This window comes from Scyliorhinus canicula, chromosome 14 (assembly GCF_902713615.1).
Source record: "Scyliorhinus canicula chromosome 14, sScyCan1.1, whole genome shotgun sequence".
NCBI classification, from domain to species: Eukaryota; Metazoa; Chordata; class Chondrichthyes; order Carcharhiniformes; family Scyliorhinidae; genus Scyliorhinus; species Scyliorhinus canicula.
The window spans coordinates 120958987-120981966 of record NC_052159.1 but is presented as its reverse complement, the minus strand read 5'-3'; the positions used below and the strand labels follow the sequence as shown (position 1 = coordinate 120981966).

The following is a 22980-nucleotide window of genomic DNA, read 5'->3' as shown; positions in this document are numbered from 1 at the left end:
AGTAATGGAGGTCGTACTATAGCAGCATCAAAGTGCCTAATTGTTTTAGCTACTTTTTTGAATGCTGTAATGGAAAACTGATATATATAAATGATCAACATTTCAGAGTCATAGTCGTAGCACACAGAAAAGGCTCTTCAGCGCATCGCTTCTGCGTCGGCCAAAAATAACCATTGAATCATTCTAATCCCATTTTTCAGCACTTGGTTCATAGCCTTGTGTGCCCTGGGATCACAAGTGCACATTTAAATACTTCCTAAATGTTATGAGGGTTTCTGCCTCCACCACCCTTTCAGGCAGTGAATTCCAAACTCCCACCATCCTCTGAGTAAAGAAGTTTTTCCTCACATCCTATCTAAACCTACCTTAAATCTATGCACTCTGGTCATTGACCCCTCCATCAAGAGAAAATGTTTGTTCTGGTCTACTCTATCTATGCCACTCATAATTTTATACATCTTAATCATGTCCCCCCTCAGTCTCCTCTGCTCCTTGGAAAACAATCCAAGTCTATCAAATCTCTCTTCATAACTAACACTCTCCTGCCCAGGCAATATCCTAGTAAATCTCCTTGTGATGATATGTCTGTGAACTATATTGTATGCAGGTAGCAATGCGACCTCCAACCAGCTGGTGGCGTCAGACCTTAGTCACGTGATGTGGCAGACTCATAAGTTGATACTAAGGCATACACAAGGACAGTTGCACATTGGGCAATTTCAGAGGAACTAAGTCTGTATAGTATTCTGTATGTCACCCTTCCACGTTAATCAAAAAGGATCATTCCAAGTAAGTCACCAGCAATTCTGTAAGAATCATTGCAACGGCAAGACAACAGAACACAACACTCCTCTGCACCCTTTCCTGTGCTGTCACATCCCTCCTATAATGTGGATTCCAGAATTTCACATAATACCCAATTGAGGCCAAAATGTTGTGTAATTTCAAGAAGAAATTAGATATAGCTCTTGGGGCTAAACATAGAACATAGAACAGTACAGCACAGAACAGGCCCTTCGGCCCTCAATGTTGTGCCGAGCCATGATCACCCTACTCAAACCCACGTATCCATCCTATACCCGTAACCCAACACCCCCCCCCCACTTAACCTTACTTTTATTAGGACACTACGGGCAATTTGGCATGGCCAATCCACCTAACCTGCACATCTTTGGACTGTGGGAGGAAACCGGAGCACCCGGAGGAAACCCACGCAAACAGGGGGAGGATGTGCAGACTCCACACAGACAGTGACCCAGCCATGAATCGAACCTGGGACCCTGGAGCTGTGAAGCATTTATGCTAACCACCATGCTACCCTGCTGCCCCCCCTAAAGGGATCAAGGGACACGGCAGGATCAGGGTATTGAACTTGATGATCAGCCATGATCATAATGAATAGCGGAGCAGGCTTGATTGGCCGAATGGCCTCCTGTTTCTAATATCCATGCTTGTACGTTCCTAACCCAACTATATGGAGTACGGGGGTTTTGTGGGGTGACTGCCTCTGAACCAGAAGCTCTGGGTTTGAGTCACACCTCAGGACTTGGCGGCCAAGGAAGGAGCGCCTTAACACGGCCAACAGTTTAAGTCACAACCTCCAAAATCCTTCCAACACACGCCAGTTGTCGGAGGCAAGAACAGCAAAGATCATAAGATGAGGGCCATTCGGCCCAACTCCACTTTCCCACCTTATCCCTATAACAAAAAGTAAACTCTTTCCTCCAGTAGCTCTGTTGTCCCTAAAGATGGGCTTAGTGAACAGAAAACTGGTAGGAAAACAGAATTGAGTTTTATATCTCAATGAGGCGGCAGGATGCCACAGTGGTTAGCACTGCTGTCTCACCGCTCCAGGGTAGGAGAGTCAAGTACTAGGGGACATAGCCTTAAAGTGTGTGGGAAAGAGGTGCTGATGTGCGAGGAACATTTTTTACACAGATGGTGGTAAATATATGGAACACGCTGCCTGGGGAGGTGGTGGGAGCAGGTACAATAGCAGCATTTAAGGGGCATCGAGACAAATATGTGAATAGGGTGGGAAAGGAAGGACATGGACTCCATAAGTGCATACGGTTTTAGTTTAGGCAGGTACCATGGTCGGCGCAGGCTTGGAGGGCTTGTTCCTGTGCTGTATTGTTCTTTGCTCTTCAGACCCGGCTTTAATTCCGGCCTCGAGTGACTGTGTGGAGTTTGCACTTTCTCCCCATGTCTGCGTGGGTTTCCTCCAGGTTCTCCATTTTCCTCCCGCAGTCCAAAGATATGCAGGTTAGGTGGATTGGCCATGCTAAATTACCCCTCAGTGTCCAAAAGGTTAGGTCGGGTTACTAGGTTATGGGGGTAGGGTGGAGGCATGGGCTTAAGTAGGGCGCGCTTCCAGTGGGTCGAGCTTTGACGTCTATCTACCAGGAAGGCGGTGTGCCAACTGAGGTGAGCAAGGGGTGCGGTTTACGAGCATGGAGATAAGACATCTAGGTATGATAAGGTATGTTAGCAAGGTCAGCTTCGGAGGGAGGTAGCGGTAAGGGAAATTGTTCAGGTGAGGGACAGGAGAGGGAAGTTGGTGGTGGCACCGGAGCTGATTAACAGGGTTTTTGAGGAGTTCTATGAGAAGTTGTATAGGTCGGAGCCACCCGGGGAGACCGTGAGATGCAGGAATTTCTAGATGGGTTGGAGTACCCGAGGCGAGGGGAGGGGGCTGGGCTACATTAGAAGGGGTAATAGTGGAGCAGGAGATAAAGGATGCGATTGGGAGGATGCAGTCGGGGAAGGTGGCAGAGGCGGATGGGTTTCCGGTCGAATATTATAAAAAATTTAAGGATAAGCTGGCACCCGATGGTGGGGAAGTTTGAGGAGGTGATAGGGAAGCGGGTGTTGCCACAAACTTTGGGGCAGGCATCGATTTCACTGTTGCTAAAAAAAGATAAGGATCCGACGGAGTGTGGGTCATATAGGCCCATATCACCTCTGAATATGGACGCAAAAGTGTTGGCAAAGGTATTGGCAGGTAGGCGGGAGGAGTGCCTCTCGAAGGTGATAGGTGAAGATCAGACGGGGTTCGTGAGAGGGAGGCAGCTCCTTTCAAACGTTAGGGTATTGAACGTGGTTATGGCACCGGCGGAGGGGAAGGAAACAGAGGTGGTTGTGGCATTGGACGCTGAGAAGGCGTTTCACTGGGTGGAATGGGGTACTTGATGGCAGTTCAGGAGCGGTTTGGAATTGGACCGAGATTTGTGGACTGGGTAAAGCTACTAGATAAGGAGCCACAGGAGAGTGTCCGCACAAATAACATCAGGTCGCAGTACTTTTCTCTCCACCGTGGGACGAGGCAGGGATATCTAATGTCCCCCTGCTGTTTGCGGGGGGGGGGGGGGTAGGGCAGGGACTCAATTTAGATCAAGGTGGGATGGTCTCCCTCAGTCACTGGTGGGGCGGGTACAGGCAGTTAAAATGAACGTGTTGCCGCAATTTCTGTTTATTTTCCAATGCCTGCCGATTTTCCTGCCAAAGGCATTTTTTCAGAGAGATTTGAAGGAATGATTACTTCGTTCATATGGGGAGGGAAGGTGGCCAGAGTTAGAAAGGTGCTGCTACAGCAGGGAAGGCAGGCAGGGGGTTTAGGTCTTCTGAACCTGATATGATGTGGAGATGCCGGCGTTGGACTGGGGTGAGCACAGTAAGAAGTCTTACAACACCAGGTTAAAGTCCAACAGGTTTGTTTCAAACACGAGCTTTCGGAGCACGGCTCCTTCTTCAGGTGAATGGAAAGGCTTGTTCCAGAAATGTTTATATATTACCTGATATATTATTACTGGGCGGCGAATGTGAAGAAGGTGCAGGGCTAGGTCCGAGGGGTGGATTCCCAGAGGGTCAGAATGGAGGACCGTTTGTGCAGGGGGTCGGGATTGAAAGCACTAGCCACAGCGCCGCTCCCGATGGCCCTGGAGAAATATTCAGGCAGTCCAGTAATAAGGTGACTTCAGAACGCTTACTACAAGATTACACAAGATGCAGACAAAGAAAGATCGAAATGACAAGAAAACTCGGACTGGACATTCGACGCGGGAAGACTTCGCTAATTTAATGGAATTTGTTGGAACTCCACCACAGCTGAACACAACCAGTAATTTATGTCATAGCTGGAAAAGTTTTAAACAAATGTTCGACATTTCTATCATAGCTTATGGTTTGAAAGCGGCCTCAGAAGAAATGAAAATAGCACTGCTCCTCGCAGGACGTGAAGCTAGAGAAATATATGACGGCTTTAAATACTTGAAAGGTGAAGACAGTACCAAATTAGAAGTAATACTGAAAAAATTTGAAGAGTACTGTAACACCAGTAACAATGCTGCTTTCAGACATTCAATGCTAGGAAACCAAATTGCACAGGGAATGAGTAATGCAAAACTCAACCAATCATTACCAGAACAGAAAGGTTCAACGCTGGAAATCACTATTGATAAGTGCAGAACGCAAGAAAAAAGTAGCTTTAAGTGCTTACCGAGGAAAAAATGACGATAAAGTTCTTTTCCACGGGTCTAAACCAGTAAAAATGGCTTCTGAGTACATTTTAAAGTGCCTGGGAAACAAAAGACGCAAATCTGGGTCTGTGCATGCGCAGTCAACCGCAGCCTCGCATGCGTAGTTGAAATCAGCCGTTTTGGGCGCAGATCAATCTGCACATGCACAGTCAGCAGAACACCGTTCGCTGTTCGATCTGCGCATTAACACACCGCGCATCTGCAGTTTATAAAAAAATGCACAGTAAAGGAAAATCGAATTGCGCATATGCAATTGATTCCTACGCTTTACGTCACAAGCGTCATGACGTCATCAGATGCAGACCACGCCCACTGAAAGGGGAAATGTCCGAAAATCACAAACACGACTTTTAAAGGCACAAAACCACCAAATTCAACCTCAAAAGACACAACATTGCCTGAACTTCTACCAGCAGGTGAAAATAATTTTCGCAGCACCCTGGAACAAGCAGTTTGCACCACCCAAAGTAAAAAGCGTAATGACAAATCCAAAACCAAAGAAGATGATTTGTTCATTGAACATGAAGAGAACGATAACCAATCTGAAATTTTTTTAAATGATTTGTTTATCGAACAATACTACTCCAACATGGCTGAGTTATTCTGATATGCTGATCACAGCATCAGCAACACGATTGCAAAGCTCCACATGACTCTACTCATGGTAGATGAATCCAATATCATAATGCAATGACTCTACTCATGGTAGATGAATCCAATATCATAATGCAATCGTCGATACACTGGATGACTGCAACCTGTCAAATAGCCAAGAAGAACACAACGCCACACAGCGAGTACTGACCGACTCCGTTGAGAGAGCACAGATCGACTCCACAGAGAGAACACTGTACAACTCCACATAGAGCAATGAAAGACTCCACAGAGAGAGCGACGCAAACCTCCACAAAGAGCTCATTGACAGACTCCAGAATGGAAGCAATTAAAGACTCCAGAGTGACAAACGTTCGCGAAGAAGATCATGAAGGTCTACCCACCGTATCTGAGCAACCAGAAGCAGACTATGAAAAATCTACCAAGCTCACATAATCAACAAGAAGACAATGTAAGTCTACCCACTGTATGTGAAAACAGTGACTATGTGATCACAATCGACATACAGGATGTGCAGGATCAGAGCGAGACTGAGAGATCTCAGCTCGCCTGTACTGAAGTACTCAACAATCAGAGTAGGGCTACTCATGAGTCCAGAGAGACCATGTCAATTGAAACCTCATCCACTCTAAACAACCCACACGAAAATGAAATCTAGAAGATTTTGACTCCAGAAGAGGAGCACCAAGAAAGCAAAGAAGAGGAATCAAATCCACCACAGATGACTGATGTCACCAAGATCAATGCAACATCAGGTCATTCTCTCAATCCTCAATTTCGCTCAATGAAACAGCAGATACCACAGAGGACACTGACACAAATAACTTGGAGAATGACTCAAATTATCCACCCGTGCAGTCATTGAGCGCAACAAGAACAATAAAAACCACAGGAAGCACAACAGAAACAAGAACAACAACAAAAACAACCAGAAGAACAACAAGCACAAAAAAAGGGGCTGGTTTAGCACACTGGGCTAAATCGCTGGCTTTTAAAGCAGACCAAGGCAGGCCAGCAGCACTTTCAAGAACTGGATAACATTGAATAGTAGTGGGGGGGGGGGGGGGGTGTTGGAAGGTTGGGGGGAGGGGACTGTATGCGTTAATGGTGACTATGGGTGATTCCTGATTTCATTTCATCATTTGTTTATGTGAACATGCAACTAATGTTTGGGGTTTGGTGGGAGGAAGGGATTGTTGTTATTGACATATTTGTTACTGATTATTGCTTATTGTTGATGGCTGTAAATTTGGGAGAAAATGTGAAAAAGGAGAATAAAAATATATTTTTTAAAAAGTAGGGTGCTCTTTCCAAGGGCCAGTGCAGACTCAATGGGCCGAATGGCCTCCTTCTGCACTGTAAATTCTATGCTTCTATGCATGTAGCATGGAATGAACTTTCAGAACGACTAGAGTTAGATGGGTTTGGTCTGATAGCCATTACTGGTTGCAAGAAGATCAAAGTTGGGAAATTAATATTCAGTCATTTGACTTTTAGGAAGGACAGGCAGGGAGGAAAAGGTGGTGGGGTAGCTCTGCTAATAGGAGGGGAAATAAGTACAATTCTGAGGGACGACCGAGGATCAGAGGATGTAAAGTTGATGTGAATGGAAGTGACAAATACCAAAGGAAAGAAGAGAGTGGCCGGAGTATTGTATAGGCCCCCGGAAAGGTTTAAATCTAGAAATAATAAATGCATGTAAAAAGAGAACTGCATTAATCATGGGCGACTTTAATATTTCTATAGACTGGGCTAATCAAATTGAAAATGAAAGTAAGAAACTTAATTCAGAGTGCATTCGGGAGACTGTGGTATGGAGCCAACTAGGAATTGGGCTAATTTGGACTTGGTAATGTGAAATCAGGTAGGCTTAATAAATGATCTCCAGGTTAAGGATTTCCTGGGGAGTAGTGATCACAGTATGATAAAATTTAGCATTCAGTTTGAACTTGGACTAAAATATCAGTATTAAACTGAAAGATGGGGAATTACGAAGGTATGAGCATGGAATTGGCCAAAGTGGGCTGGTCATGTAAATTAGTAGGCAAGGCCATAGATGTGCAGTGGCAGGCATTTAGGGAGATGCTTCGAGTCCAGATGACCCATTGTCAAAGCTTCTTTTTCTTGTTTATAAGTGCAGATATGTGTTAATAGCACAGAAAGCTGATCGGAAGGTGAACAATTTTACCTCTTTGACTGAGCCTTGATCATAGCCCAAATTTGTGCATGAAAGTATTAAAACATTGGCTAAAATTTTCTAGCCATTCCAGCTGGAAGGATCTTTGATCTCACCGATAGTGACAAAGGGTCATCTGGACTCGCAACGTTAGCTATTTTATCTCCCTACAGCTGCTGCCAGACCTGCTGAGATTTTCCAGCATTTTCTTTTTGGTTTCAGATTCCAACATCCGCAGTAATTTACTTTTAATTTATAAGAAAGAACCTACCATGGATAACCAAGGAAGTTAAAGAGGGTATTAAATTGAAAGCAGAAACACATAAGCAAGAAATATGAAAACAAACAATAAGGGCTTTTTAAGTATATTAAAAGGAAGAGAGAAGTAAAAGAAAGCATTGACCCCCTTAAGAGAATGAAACTGGGGAAGTAATTATGGAGAACAAAGAAATAGCAGGAGTTAAATTGATATTTTGCATCGGTCATTACTGTAGAGGATACTACAAGATCCCAGAAATAGTAAAAAAAATACAGGGAGGAATTAAATACAGTCACTGTCTCCAGAGTGTTAGTTTTAGGCAAACTTATGAGGTTCCCTGGGTCTGATGATTTGCAGCCAGGATCTTAAAGCAGGTAGCATTGAAAAATCGCTAATGTGGTACCCTGGGGTGACTGTGTGTGGAGTTTGCACATTTTCCTCATGCCTGCACGGGTTTCCTCCCGTTTCCTCCCACAGTCCAAAGATGTGCAGGTTAGGTGGATTGGCATGCTAAATTGCCTCTGAGTCCAAAAATGCGTAGGTTAGGTTGAAGGGTTATTGGGGTGGGGCGGAGGAATGGGCTTGGGTGGAGTGCTCTTTCAGAATGTTCAATTCATCTAACAAGCACATCTTTGGGGACTTGAGATATCCGGAAGCTGTGCGTTTGCTATTGTATTGTTGATTGTTTAATGCTTTGAGGCCGTGTGCTTGTTTGAGGCCATTCCTCATGCTTCTGTGGCTTGGAGCAAGGGGAAGGTTAGCAGTAAGATAAACTACTACCAGTGCTAGCAAAATGGAAGAGCTGCTCTTTCACTCTTTTGCCGTGCTCAGTGTCAGTGTGACTTTCCGGTATTTTGTTAAACTACCCTTGAGTGACTTTCCACTGATGTGAGTCCACTGCTGGAGCTGGGAGAGGGGGAGACAGTTATTGTACTGTTGACTGTTTATGCTTCATGCCTAGAGGTCATGTATTTGTCTGCTGTCACCCCTTTTGCTTCTGTGGCCTGAAGGAAGGAACCTGCTGCCAGTGCTGGCGAGGGAGAAAAGGATGCTCTCTCCCTCTTCTGCCATGATCTGCGTTGGTGTGACCTTCCAGTGTATTGTTATGCTCACCCCAAAAGAATTTCCACTGATGCAGGTCTACAGTTGGGAGCTGCAGGAGGTTTTTGGGGGGGGAGGGGGGGGGGCGTGTATTTGCCCTCTGCAGCCTCTTCTGCTTTGTGGCCCGGAGTAAGGAACCTACTGCCAGTGCTGTAGAGAGGGATGGTATACTTTCTCGCTCTTCCACCATGCTTTGCGTCAGTGTGACTTTCCGGTGTATTGTTGTGCTACCCACCACGAGCGACTTTCCACTGATGCGAGTCTACAGCTAGAAGCTGCAAGAGGGGGACCATGCGGCAGGTTGATTTAAATGCTGGTGACTTCATTGTACTGTTGACTGTTTAATGCTCAACATGTATTTGGTTTTCTTTGTATAAGTGCATTATTGGAGCTTTGGGTTTGTACTGATATTCTGTAGCGAAAAGGTCCCGATGTGTGTATTTCACAGTGTCTTTTCCTTGTTGGTTAATGGTTACTGTGATATATGGACTGATGAGTAGTTTTTAAAACTCTTTTTGTATAAAGGTATTGTTGGCTATTTAATAAATAAAATATTCCCAAAAGGTTGTGTTTGCTGCTTGCTGCTGCAAATGCCTGAAGGTTGCTGCTGCTGTTTCCTTCTTTTTCTTTAAATGTTTTTATTGAGGTTTTTTGGTATACAAAACAATTATAAATATGAACAAACAGTGGGAGTTAAACAAGAGGTTATATAAGAAGTAAAACTAGAACTATTTACACGTAAATCGGTTTTGACTATTTACATAAATGCATCAGTTTCCCAATCCTTTTCTTTTATTCCTTCCTAAGTGTTTGCCGTGGTCTCCTGCGTTATGCTCCCTCCCGGTTTCCCCTTTGCTTTTCTTCCCTTTGATCCAGGTTGTTGTTGTTGCCCCCCCCCCCCCCCCCCCCCCCGTGCCACCTGGATTTTTTGTTGGGCTTGGCTGCATTCCTTGTTCCCCTGACCGCCCCACCCCTTCCTTACGGTGTCATGACCACCCCCTCCTCATCTTCGGCTTCCTAGTTGATGGCTACAAACAGGTCTACGAATAATTGAGTGAATGGCTCCTATATTTTGTGGAAGCCTTCTTCTGATCCTCTGATGGCAAATTTGATTTTCTCCATTTGGAGAAATTCCGACAGGTTGGACAGCCAGTCTGCAGCTTTGGATGGTGCTGCTGAGCAGGATTCTCCGGCAGGCGATTAGGGAGGTAAAGGCAAGGGCTTGGCCCTCCTCTCCATGATGAGAAGGCTGTTCTGATACCCCGAAGACCTGCCACTCTTGGGCATGGCTCCACCCTCATCCCCACCACTTTGGACTTTGCCTCAAAGAAGGCTGTCCAGTATCCAGCAAGTCTGTGGAAAGACCAGAATATGTGGGCATGGTTGGCCGGGCCTCTTTGGCCCCTTTCACATCTGTCCTCCAACTTCGGGAAGAACCTGTTCATTAGGGTTCTGATTAAGTGGGCTCTGTGTACCACTTTTAGTTGCATTAGGCTTAGCCTTGTGCATGTGGAAGTGGAGTTGACCCTGTGCAGTGCTTCGCTCTGGAGTCCCCACCCTATTTCAAACCCCAGGTCCTCCTCCCACTTCTCCCTTGTTTCTTCCAGTTGGGTGTTGGCCCCCATTAGCAGTCATCCATACATGTCACCACAGTTCCCTTTCCTTAAGTGTCTGCGTCCAACAGGTCTTCTAGCAGTGACTGTCGCGGTGGTCAAAGGTACGTCCTTGTTTCTTTTCACCGGACGTTTTTGAGTTGGAGGTACACAAGTTCGTTACCGCCCGTCAGCTGGAATCTTTGTCAGTTCTTCAAACATCGTTGACCTGTTGTTGGTGTAAAAGTTCCTAACTGTCAACGTCCCCCCATCCTGTCTCCACCTTTTGAAGAAGGAGGCGTCCATGGTGACTGGTTGTTTCAGATGAGGGCATTATCGGATATCTAATTTAGCCCAAAATGTTGTCGCAGATGGTTCCACGACTGGAGTATTGCTACCACCACCGGGCTTGTTGAATTTTATTAGGTGGGGATGGGAGTACCGCTGTTGCTAGGGCTCAGGCCAAGAAGGAACCCAGAGGGGGATGCCGGCAACGGCCCAAGGTGTACAAGCAACACTGGTCGATCGAGATGATGATGGACAGCATGTGTCGCAGGAGATTCCGTCTCAGAAAGACGGTGTGGCACCCGTGCCATGTCCTCGACGAGGGTGTGTGTGTGTGTGTGTGTGGGGGGTGGTTGAGTATGTGTGTGTGTGTGTGGGGGGGGGGGGGGGGTTGAGTATGTGTGTGTGTGTGTGTGTGTGTGTATATGTAGAGGGGGGGCTGTCAGAGTGTTTGTGTGTAGAGGGCATTCAGAGTGTCTGCGTGCGTGTACTGAGGGGGTTCACTGTGTTTGCATGCAGGAGGGGTTCAGGGAGAAGGGAGTTCAGAGTGTTGGTGTACAGGGGGTTCAGAGCGTATTTGTTAGTAGAGGGGATACAGAGTATGTGGGGGTTGCTGTGTGTGTGCGCATGTATGTGTGCGTGTGTGTATATATATATATATATAGGTGTAGGAATCTACCGTGCGATTTAAGTGTAGTCACGTAAACACTTCAATACTCAGTAGAATTTAAGTTACACTTCTCGGATGCAAAATAAAAATCTTTTTTTGTGTTTATTGATTATAATTGAGAGACGAGGTTACAAATCAAATGTTCTCAAAAAGCCCTTGCCAGCAAAAGACTTTAAGAGAAATAATTGATTTAACAATTTACAACAGATTTAACTTTCAAAATACAGTAACGGTTCTTTGCTCAAAGCAAAACAGCTTGCGCGATTTCAAGAATTAGAGTGGAAATATGAAAATACGAAATAAGGATAGCGAGTAGTTAGATGAAAGGTATAGTGATCCTGGATGGAAACTGTCTGCCTGGACCTCTATGTTCAAGGAGAATGTTATCAGTCTGACTCCATTTGTCCCTACCCCTGCAATGTGCTGATTGGCTTGGATGGGTTTCAAATGCATTTGGTTGGATGGTTAGTTGTCAATCATAAATATGCAACATATATTCGGATATGTTGCATGTGTAGATGTTTGTGTGTGTTGGAATGTGATATATCTGACTGCGAACAATGGTCAGCTCATGATATCAGTAAAATGTTCCATAAGCTGTATTTTTTGAATGTTTCAGATTCTGTGCTTTGCCACTGCAAATTCTGCAAGCTGTGTTTTTGTATTGATGAAAACCATTTTAAAATTGATTTTAAACTGGGCTTTAGTATTTGCATTAAAATGGCTAAATTAATTACCCTATCAGAAATAGCCAGTTTCCTTCGAGGGGAGGGTGGGGCGGGGGGGGGGGGGGGGGGGGGGGGGGGGGGGGGGGACGGTTCAGAGTGTGTTTGTGTAGGAGAGTCGGAGTGTGTGTGTAGAGAAGGGGTCAGAAGGAGAGAGAGTGTGTGGGCGTAGGGTGTGTGTGGGGGACGGGGTGTGTGCAGCCACTTTCACCTGGTCATTTTTAATTTTAGATTCCTTTTGAACTTATCGAAGTAATGTTCTGATGGGGGCATGTGATGCAGTGGTTAGCACTGGGACTGCGCACTGAGGACCCGGGTTCAAATCCCGGTGGTGGGTCACTGTCCGTGTGGAGTTTGCACATTCTCCCCAAAACCCAAAGATGTGCTGGTTAGGTGGATTGGACACGCTAAATTGTCCCTTAATTGCAAAAGAAAAATAATTGGCTACTCTAAATTTAAAAAAAAAGTAATGTTCTGGCATTGCTTTATATTTGCACAGAAATTATCACCTTTGATAAAACCTCAAATTATTTTTACTGTTCAGTTGATTGTAATACCAAATGTTACGTTTCTGAACTTTTTCTCATTGACCCCTTGACAGAGAAAAAAATCTGAGTGAAAATCTTGACTGAGCATGGGGGTGTGGGAGTGAGTGACTGACCAAGTGAGTGAGTGCGAGTATGCTTTCTGCCCAGCCTGAATTTTCTCACTCACCGCCACATACCAACACATATACACGCACACACACTCCCACCCACAGACATGGGTTCCTCAAAATCCGCTTTCTTGCATGTTGGATGCCTGACCCGTAAATGACTCTGCTGGGGGACTCATTTTGCAACACAATACTTGATCTTTGAGTAGTGCACGTATTCATTCAATGTACCTTGTGTGGTCCAACTTCAGATGTCTGGAATCATAACAGCCAGTAGAGCTGTGTGGATGAAGAGAGCATCAAATCCGTTGGTCTTGGTTCAAACAGAAAATTGCTGTGCAGGCTACAAGGGCCCTACCTGTTTAATCCCTTATTTCTACTTTCTTTATTTTTAGCATTATCATTTCTTTTCCGTGGATCTTTAATAGACATGTATCTTTAAGTCAAGCAGCAGTGAGAATAAGGAATTTAAAAAAGTTACAACATGGTACACTCTGCTAGCTTTGGACAACTAGGTGGGTAACTGGGTTACGGGGATAGGGTGGAGGTGTGGGCTTGAGTACAGTGCTCTTTCCAAGGACCGAATGGTCCTCAATGAGCCGAATGGCCTCCTCCTGCACTGTAAATTCTATGATCTATGAACCGAACTCAGATTTGTGGCACCCAAGAAATGGGGTGGGACTTGATTCGATTAGTTGGCTGGTGGCCAATGAATTAGTCAAAAGGCTGTATTTTGCCCAGTAACAGGTGATCTTGCCTGAGTGGGGTGATTTCCAGAGACCCAAGGAAAGCAGAGTTTGAATCCTGGCCTGCTCTCTCTCTCTCTCTCTCTCTCTTGTGTTGTCTCCAGAAAAGCTGCTATTTTTCTGAAACTGCAGCCACCTGAATGATTCTCCAGTGAAAACCTTGAATGGAAAACAAAGTTTGAAGAGAAGAAAGGTGCCAGAAACAACCATCTGAAACAAAGACTCTTATCTTTTCATTGTCACCTTTACTATTTTCACCCCTCTCTTCTCCTTTGTATTTGTTTTCTCTTGTGTGGGTGTGTTGTGTGTGGCTGTATAGAGGGAATGGGGAAAGTTAAAGTAGGGAATATTAGGAATTGGATAATAGTTAACCAGTTGTATTTGTTGCATATTCAATTATAATTATTGTTCTAAATAAAAAGTAATTGTGTTTAAATTTACAAACCTGGTGACTGTAATTATTGGGCAGCCAAAGACTTTGAATATTTTTCTAAGAATTTTGGTTAATTCAATTATGCTGCGGCTCCGGGTCAAGTGGGGCTGGAACTGACCATGCATTAGCCCAGGGGATCGTAACAAGGTGCCGCTCTCGAGGGACATGCCAAAAACAGATGGCGACACAGCACACACTCCGATACAAGGAATACACGGTGTGCCCTTCTGTGAGGTGACAGAAACCATATTCATACCCCATGTGCACAATTTTAAGCAAAACATTTTTGCTTTCCAATGAAATTTTTTTTCTTCGCCAGTACATTACATTTTGTTTTCCATACCTGAGAATGTGTTTTAGAGTATAGCAGTTTCTCAGCTTCCAGCTGCGACTGAGTTTTTTGCAATTGCTTTTTTAGTTGATCTATTTCACCTTGGATTTTGTCCGATTGATAATTCTTCTTTTCTATTAACATAATAATTACATAAATAAAGATACAACGATTTTCCAATATACCCTGAAATGTAATTGAAGCAGGCCTTGAGACCAGCAATTGAAGTCCAGAAGTTCCAGATGATCAGAACAGATAACAAGTACAAGAACAGAAAAAAACCTGAAAGCATCAGAAAACAACTTATTAGGACTTCCGGTGGCAGCCACGGAGTGAGTAGTCGCTTATTTGGTAGCTCCCGCTCATGGTGGACCTTTGGGACCCTTTTCCCCGATTTTATGGTGGATTTGATAGACAAAACAGGAGACTGGTGAAGTAGAGAAGGAGTCCCCACCAGTGCATGGATTCGTGGACAAGTGGTCGGAAAAGGAGAGAACGTTGGCCGAAGACAGGTGCGAAATCTGTGGCACGGGAGAATATGGCGGATGGTCAGGGATCGAAGTTGCTGGCCCAGTGGTCGACGGAGCAACTGGTGGAATTTCTCCAGGAGAAATTTGCTCAGCAAAGAAAGGAATACCTGGATCCGATTAAGATGGAGATTGACCATGTCGAGCAGAGACCGGATGCATATATGGCACACCTGGAGTATTGTGTTCAGTTTTGGTCTCCTTACTTGAGAAAGGACGTACTGGCGCTGGAGGGTGTGCAGAGGAGATTCACTAGGTTAATCCCAGAGTTGAAGGGGTTGGATTATGAGGAGAGGTTGAGTAGACTGAGACTGTACCCGTTGGAATTTAGAAGGATGAGGGGGGATCTTATAGAAACATTTAAAATTATGAAGGGAATAGATAGGATAGATACGGGCAGGTTGTTTCCACTGGCGGTTGACAGCAGAACTAGGGGACATAGCCTCAAAATAAGGGGAAGTAGATTTAGGACTGAGTTTAGGAGGAACTTCTTCACCCAAAGGGTTGTGAATCTATGGAATTCCTTGCCCAGTGAAGCAGTTGAGGCTCCTTCATTACATGTTTTTAAGGTAAAGATAGATAGTTTTTTGAAGAATAAAGGGATTAAGGGTTATGGTGTTCGGGCCGGAAAGTGGAGCTGAGTCCACAAAAGATCAGCCATGATCTAATTGAATGGCAGAGCAGGCTCGAGGGGCCAGATGGTCTACTCCTGCTCCTAGTTCTTATGTTCTTATGTTCAAGAAGCTGCTGGGGGAAGGTGCGTTTGCTCGACCCTTGGAGGTGGACAGGGCACACAGAGCGCTTACGAGGAAGCCGCTGAGGAATGAGCCACCGAGGACGATGGTGGTGCGAATATACTGGTTCCTGGACAAGGAACAGATCTTGAGGTGGGCCAGGCAGACAAGGAGCTGCATATGGGAAGGCAGCGAGCTGCGTAATTACCAGGACTTAGGTGGCGGAACTGGTCAAAAGAAGGGCGAGTTTTTAAACCAGGTGAAATTGGCGCTCTTAAAGAAGAGGGTGAAGTTCGGCATGCTGGTACCCAGCATGTTTGTGGGTCACTTATGAGGGCCAGGAACTTTATTTCAGAACGCCAGATGAGGCAATGAACTTTGTTAAGTACAGGGGTTTGACTGGTGATAGATGACATTGAACTTGGGGCGAGTACTTGTGTACTTTATCTGCAACTAAATTTATTTTTCCTTCTGGTTCTGTACATATGGTTTTGTACTAAGTTTGGGGCCGTTGCTCCATTATCTTTGTGGGTTAACTTTGTTCTTAATATGGGTTGGTGGGTGGAATTTTCTTCTTTGTGTTTGTTGGGGATTGTGATGTTTTGCATATGGTGTTCGAGTGGGAGGGGGGGTCAGTGGGGGGTAGGATGCTTGGCGCCATGGGCGGGGGCTACCAGGCTAGCTGGGCAGGCTAGCTCACAGAAGCACAGTGGAGGGCGAGCAAGTGATATGTTTGTGGAGGGGGTTTGGGATTATTATTTTGTTATGGGGGGGGGGGGGGGGGGGGGGAGGGGTATTGATCTGCTGACAGGGGAGGGACTGGCGCTTGGAGACAAATTGGGGGTAGATGACAGTCTGCGCCCGAGGGCGGGCCTGAGGAGGCTGGAGGCCGGCCTAAGAAAGGTTATGGTTCATCGGCAGAGGGCGGTGCCCCCCAACCAGGCTGATCACATGGAAAGTGAGAAGGTTGAATGATCCGGTCAAGAGGGCTCGTGTGTTCTTAAGAGTTTGAAGGCTGACGTGACAATGCTACAGGAGACATACCCGAGGGTGGTGGATCAGACTAGGCTGAGGAAAGGGTGCACTGGGCAGGTATTTCATTCGGGGCTAGATTTAATACGGTTATAGATCAGAGATTGGATTGGTCAAGTTCGAGGATAGGGAGGGTGCCAAGGAGCGAAAGGGGTTTATGGAACAGATGGGAAGGGTAGATCCGTTCAGGTTCGGAAGGCCAAGAGCGAAGGAGTTTTCTTTATTTTCCCACATGCACAAAGTGTATCCCGGATCGATTTTTTTTCGTTTTGGACAAGGCTTTGTTGGCTGGCGGTAGATGCTGATTATTCAGTGATCATTGTGTTGGACCATGCCCCACACTGGGTGGATTTACCGGTGAGCAAGGAGGGGGGGGTCAGCGCCCGCAAAGGAGATTGCACGTAGGAGGAGATTCCACGTAGGACTGTTAGCGGATGAGGTGTGTGGGCGGGTGAGGGAGGCCATTCAGAGTTATGTGGAGATAAATTACACAGGGGGGAGCTGATTTTGGTACGGGCTCATGGGGAGAAGGTAGAGCGGGCAGAGATGGATAGGCTGGTTAGGGAGATTCTCCCGGTGGACATGAGGTACTCGGAGAACCTGGAGGTGGGGATGTTGAAGGAGTGGCAGAAGCTGCAGATGGAATTTGGTCTGATATCCACCGGGAAGGCAGTGGGGCAGTTGAGGAAGACGAGAGGGGTGCTGTATGAATATGGGGAGAAGGCCAGGAGGATGTTATCATAGAACATAGAACATAGAATGATACAGCGCAGTACAGGCCCTTCGGCCCTCGATGTTGCACCGACATGGAAAAAAAACTAAAGGCCATCTAACCTACACTATGCCCTTGTCATCCATATGCTTATCCAAAAAACTTTTAAATGCCCTCAATGTTGGCGAGTTCACTACTGTTGCAGGTAGGGCATTCCACGGCCTCACCACTCTTTGCGTAAAAAACCCACCTCTGACCTCTGTCCTATATCTATTACCCCTCAATTTACGGCTATGTCCCCTCGTGCTAGCCACCTCCATCCGCGGGAGAAGGCTCTCGCTGTCCACCCTATCTAACCCTCTGATCATTTTGTATGCCTCTATTAAGTCACCTCTTAACCTTCTTCTCTCTAATGAAAACAACCTCAAGTCCATCAGCCTTTCCTCATAAGATTTTCCCTCCATACCAGGCAACATCCTGGTAAATCTCCTCTGCACCCGTTCCACGTCCTTCCTATAATGAGGCGACCAGAACTGTACGCAATACTCCAAATGCGGCCGTACTAGAGTTTTGTACAACTGCAACATGACCTCATGGCTCCGGAACTCAATCCCTCTACCAATAAAGGCCAACACACCATAGGCCTTCTTCATAACCATATCAACCTGGGTGGCAACTTTCAGGGACACCGAGGTCCCTCTGCTCATCCACACTACCAAGAATTTTACCATTAGCCAAATATTCCGCATTCCTGTTATTCTTTCCAAAGTGAATCACCTCACACTTCTCCCCATTAAACTCCATTTGCCACCTCTCAGCCCAGCTCTGCAGCTTATCTATGTCCCTCTGTAACCTGCAACATCCTTCCGCACTGTCTACAACTCCACCGACTTTAGTGTCGTCTGCAAATTTACTCACCCATCCTTCTGCGCCCTCATCTAGGTCATTTATAAAAATGACAAACAGCAACGGCCCCAGAACAGATCCTTGTGGTACGCCACTTGTAACTGAACTCCATTCTGAACATTTCCCATCAACTACCACTCTCTGTCTTCTTTCAACTAGCCAATTTCTGATCCACATCTCTAAATCACCCTCAATCCCCAACCTCGTATTTTCTGCAATAGCCGACAGTGGGGAACCTTATCAAACGCTTTACTGAAATCCATATACACCACATCAACTGCTCTACCCTCGTCTACCTGTTCAGTCACCTTCTCAAAGAACTCGATAAGGTTTGTGAGGCATGACCTACCCTTCACAAAACCATGCTGACTATCCCTAATCATATTATTCCTATCTAGATGATTATAAATCGTATCTTTTATAATCCTCTCCAAGACTTTACCCACCACAGACGTAGGCTCACCGGCCTATAGTTACCGGGGTTATCTCTACTCCCCTTCTTGAACAAAGGGACCACATTTGCTATCCTCCAGTCCTCTGGCACTATTCCTGTAGCCAATGATGACCTAAAAATCAAAGCCAAAGGCTCAGCAATCTCTTCCCTGGCTTCCCAGAGAATCCTAGGATAAATCCCATCAGGCCCCGGGGACTTATCTATTTTCACCTTGTCCAGAATTGCCAACACTTCTTCCCTACGCACCTCAATGCCATCTATTCTAATAGCCTGGGTCTCAGCATTCTCCTCCACAATATTATCTTTTTCTTGAGTGAATACTGACGAAAAGTATTCATTTAGTATCTCGCTTATCTCCTCAGCCTCCACACACTACTTCCCACCACTGTCCTTGACTGGCCCTACTCTTACCCTAGTCATTCTTTTATTCCTGACATACCTATAGAAAGCTTTTGGGTTTTCCTTGATCCTACCTGCCAAAGACTTCTCATGTCCCCTCCTTGCTCGTCTCAGCTCTCTCTTTAGATCCTTCCTCGCTTCCTTGTAACTATCAAGCGCCCCAACTGAAACTTCACGCATCATCTTCACATAGGCCTCCTTCTTCCTCTTAACAAGAGATTCCACTTCTTTGGTAAACCACGGTTCCCTCACTCGACCCCTTCCTCCCTGCCTGACTGGTACGTACTTATCAAGAACATGCAATAGCTGTTCCTTGAACAAGCTCCACATATCCAGTGTGCCCAACCCTTGCAGCCTACCTCTCCAACCTACACATCCTAAGTCATGTCTAATAGCATCATATTGCCCTTCCCCCAGCTATAACTCTTGCCCTGCGGGGTATACTTATCCCTTTCCATCACTAACGTAAAGGTCACCGAATTGTGGTCACTGTTTCCAAAGTGCTCACCTACCTCCAGATCTAACACCTGGCCTGGTTCATTACCCAAAACCAAATCCAATGTGGCCTCGCCTCTTGTTGGCCTGTCAACATATTGTGTCAGGAAACCCTCCTGCACACATTGTACAAAGAACGACCCATCTAATGTACTCGAACTATATCTTTTCCAGTCAATATTTGGAAAGTTAAAGGGCGAAATTCTCCCCCCCCCACGACGGGTGGGAGAATAGCGGGAGGGCCTTCCCGACTTTTTTGACGCCCTCCCGCTATTCTCCCCCCCCCCCCGCCGAAATCCCGACACGAATCGCTGCCGCCGTTTTTTTTACGGCCGCAGCGATTCACAGCTGTTAGAAGGGCCGAAGTCCCAGCCCTTTACGACCTTTTTACGAACGGCAAACACACCTGGTCCTGCCATTCGTAAAAACGTCGTGACCACCTGGAAAAAAATAACCATGGCACCGATTGGCACGGCAGTACCACGGCCGTGCCAAGGGTGCCATGGGCCCGCGATCGGTGCCCACCGATCGCGGGCAGCGGGCCCGATGCCCGCGCACTATTTGTCCTTCCGCCGCCCCGCAGTATCAATACGCGGGGCGGCTGAGGGGCAACCCGGACCGCGCATGCGCGGGTTTCGCGCTAAAACGCGATGACGTCACCCGCGCATGCGCGGGTGGAGTCTTCCCACCTGCGCATGCGCGGCTGACGTCATATGACGCGTCAGCCGGCGCTAAGTCCGACAAGCGGGCTTAACGATTTTCGTTAAGCCCGACTTGTCGGGGCCTCCGACGTCGGGCTGCTAGCCCCGACGGGGGACCAGAATCGGTCCCCCGTCGGGAAGGGGCGCGATGCCGTAAAACCCGCCCGGGTTTTACGGCAGTTTGACGATTTCTCCCGTTTTGGGAGAATTTCGCCCAAAGTCTCCCATAACAACTACCCTGTTACTTTCGCTCTTTTCCAGAATCATCTTCGCCATCCTTTCCTCTACATCCCTAGAACTATTAGGTGGCCTATAGAAAATTCCCAACAGGGTGACCTCTCCTTTCCTGTTTCTAACCTCAGCCCATACTACCTCGGAAGAAGAGTCCCCATCTAGCATCCTTTCCGCCACCGTAATACTGTCCTTGACTAGCAGCGCCACACCTCCCCCTCTTTTGCCCCCTTCTCTGAGCTTACTAAAACACCTAAACCCCGGAACCTGCAACAACCATTCCTGTCCCTGCTCTATCCATGTCTCTGAAATGACCACAACATCGAAGTCCCAGGTACCAACCCATGCTGCCAGTTCCCCTACCTTATTTCGTATACTCCTGGCATTGAAGTAGACACACTTCAAACCACCTACCTGAACACTGGCACCCTCCTGCGAAGTCAAATCTGTGCTCCTGACCTCTATACTCTCAATCTCCCGTACCCCAAAACTACAATCCAGGTTCTCATGCCCCTGCTGAATTAGTTTAAACCCCCCCAAAGAGCACTAACAAATCTCCCCCCCAGGATATTGGTGCCCCTCAGGTTCAGATGTAGACCATCCTGTCTATAGAGGTCCCACCTTCCCCAGAAAGAGCCCCAGTTATCCAGAAACCTGAATCTCTCCCGCCTGCACCATCCCAGCTCCATCCACACCAGCTCAGGAAACAGGAGTTGGCCAGGGAGATAGGAAAAGCGAATGATAATGGGGGGAACATGGTCTTGGACCCAGCGGGGGTGAACGCGGTGTTTAAGGAATTTTATAGTCGGCTATATGAGTCAGAGCCCCAGCTGGGGTGGAGGGAATGAGGCAATTCTTGGGAAGGTTTGGAGTTTCTGAAGGTGGAGGAAGAGTTGATCGAGAGGCTGGCAGCCCCGATTGCGATTGTTGAAGTAGTAGAGGGATTAGAGGCCATGCAATTGGGCAAAGCCTCGGGACCGGACGGATATCCAGTGGAACATTATAAGTAGTTTTCTGGGATGCTGGGCCCTCTGCTGGTGAGGAAATTTAATGAGGCAAGGGAGCGGGGTGTTCTTCCCCCAACAATGTCACAGGCTTCGATTCCATTGATCCTGAAGCAGGAGAAGGACCCAGAATAATGCAGGTCATATAGATCAATCTTCCCCACAAAATATGGACGCCAAATTGTTGGCCAAGATTTTGGCCTCAAGGACAAAGGATTAGGTTCCGGGAATGATGGGGAGAACCAGAGAACCAGACGGGATTTGTTAAAGGAATGCAGTTAACGGTCAACGTTAGAAGATTCTTGAAAGTCATCATGATGGCCTCCGAGGGGAGGGAGGTGAAGGTGGTAGTCGCTATGGACGCAGAGAAGGCCTTCGATCAGGTGGAGTGGAAATATTTGTGGGAGGTCCTGGTGCGGTTTGGGTGTGGGCAGAGTTTTGTAGACTGAGTCCGGTTGCTGTACCAGGCACTGGTGGCGAGTGTGCGGACGAACCGAGTGAGCTCAGACTATTTTAGACTGAACCGGGGAACGAAACAGGGATGTCCACTCTCCTCACTGTTGTTTGCCTTGGCTATAGAGCCATTAGCGAAGGTGCTGAGGGCGTCAAAGGACTGGAAGGGGCTAGTCGGGGGTGGTGGGGTGGGGGAAAAAAAAGAGTTGTAACAACAAGAGGTCTCGTTGTATGCAGACGACCTGATCCTGTACGGTGCAGGAGGGAGGGATTCAGATACCTGGATAATTGGGGCTCATTCTGGGGTAGGTGGTGGGGTGATATGCATCACTGTAAATACACAAGGGGTTAATGTAAGTACATTAGACTAGATAGACACGAGAGGGAGCACCAGAGACATGACACACAGACATTCATCCAATAGGACAGTAAGATAGGACACGACCAATGGGCATTCACGATACATATCGAGACGACACCACCACAGGAGGGCATGACACCAACCATATAAAAAGGACACAGCACACATGATCTTCCTCTTTCCAGTGGAGACACTGAGTACAGACACAGGGTTGATTGAACATCACACACACCACGTGGATTGTAGCAGACTGGTACGTCAGTCTGAGTAGCTATAGCAGGATTAACGGGAGAGTCCAATCCAAGTAAAGAATTGTTAACAGTTTTAAACTATCTCCAAATCTGAACCTTCCTTTTTCAGAGTGCACATCAAGGAAGCAGTTTATGCTACATCAAGGGCATAACAAAACAGGTCGGACCTCTACAAACGGAATAGTCTACATCTGAACCAGAGGGGTACCAATATCCTGGGGCGGGGGGGGGGGGGGGGGGGGGGGATAAACTAATTCGCCAGGGGGATGGGAACCTGAATTGTAGCTTGAGTGTACAGGAGGTTGAGTGTAGTGAGGTCATGAGTAAGGTTTCAAGGTCGCAGGAGTGTAATGGCAGGCAGGAAGGTGGTTTGAAGTGTCTCTACTTCAGCGCCAGGAGCATCCGGATGTTGTGGCCATTTCAGAGACATGGATAGAGCAGGGACAGGAATGTTTGTTGCAGGTTCCAGGGTTTAGCTGTTTCAGTAATCTCAGGGAAGGTGGTAAAAGAGGGGGAGGTGTGGCATTGTTAGTCAAGGACAGTATTACAGTGGCAGAAAAGACATTTGATGAGGACTCGTAGACTGAGGTATTA

At 46.7% G+C, this 22980-nt stretch overlaps 1 protein-coding gene across 11 annotated transcripts in view; it reads right to left on the bottom strand.

Annotated features, from left to right (window-relative positions):
- Positions 1 to 22980, bottom strand: part of LOC119977574 (zinc finger protein DZIP1-like) — a 374976-nt gene that overhangs the window by 304804 nt on the left and 47192 nt on the right. For all 11 annotated transcript variants that reach the window (XR_005463223.1, XM_038818673.1, XM_038818669.1 and 8 more), the window contains one exon: positions 14139 to 14260. Coding sequence is in view for 10 of the 11 variants with exons in the window: in XM_038818673.1 (XP_038674601.1) it covers positions 14139 to 14260 (122 nt within the window). In the remaining variant the exon portion in view is untranslated. The remainder of the gene's footprint in view (positions 1 to 14138; positions 14261 to 22980) is intronic.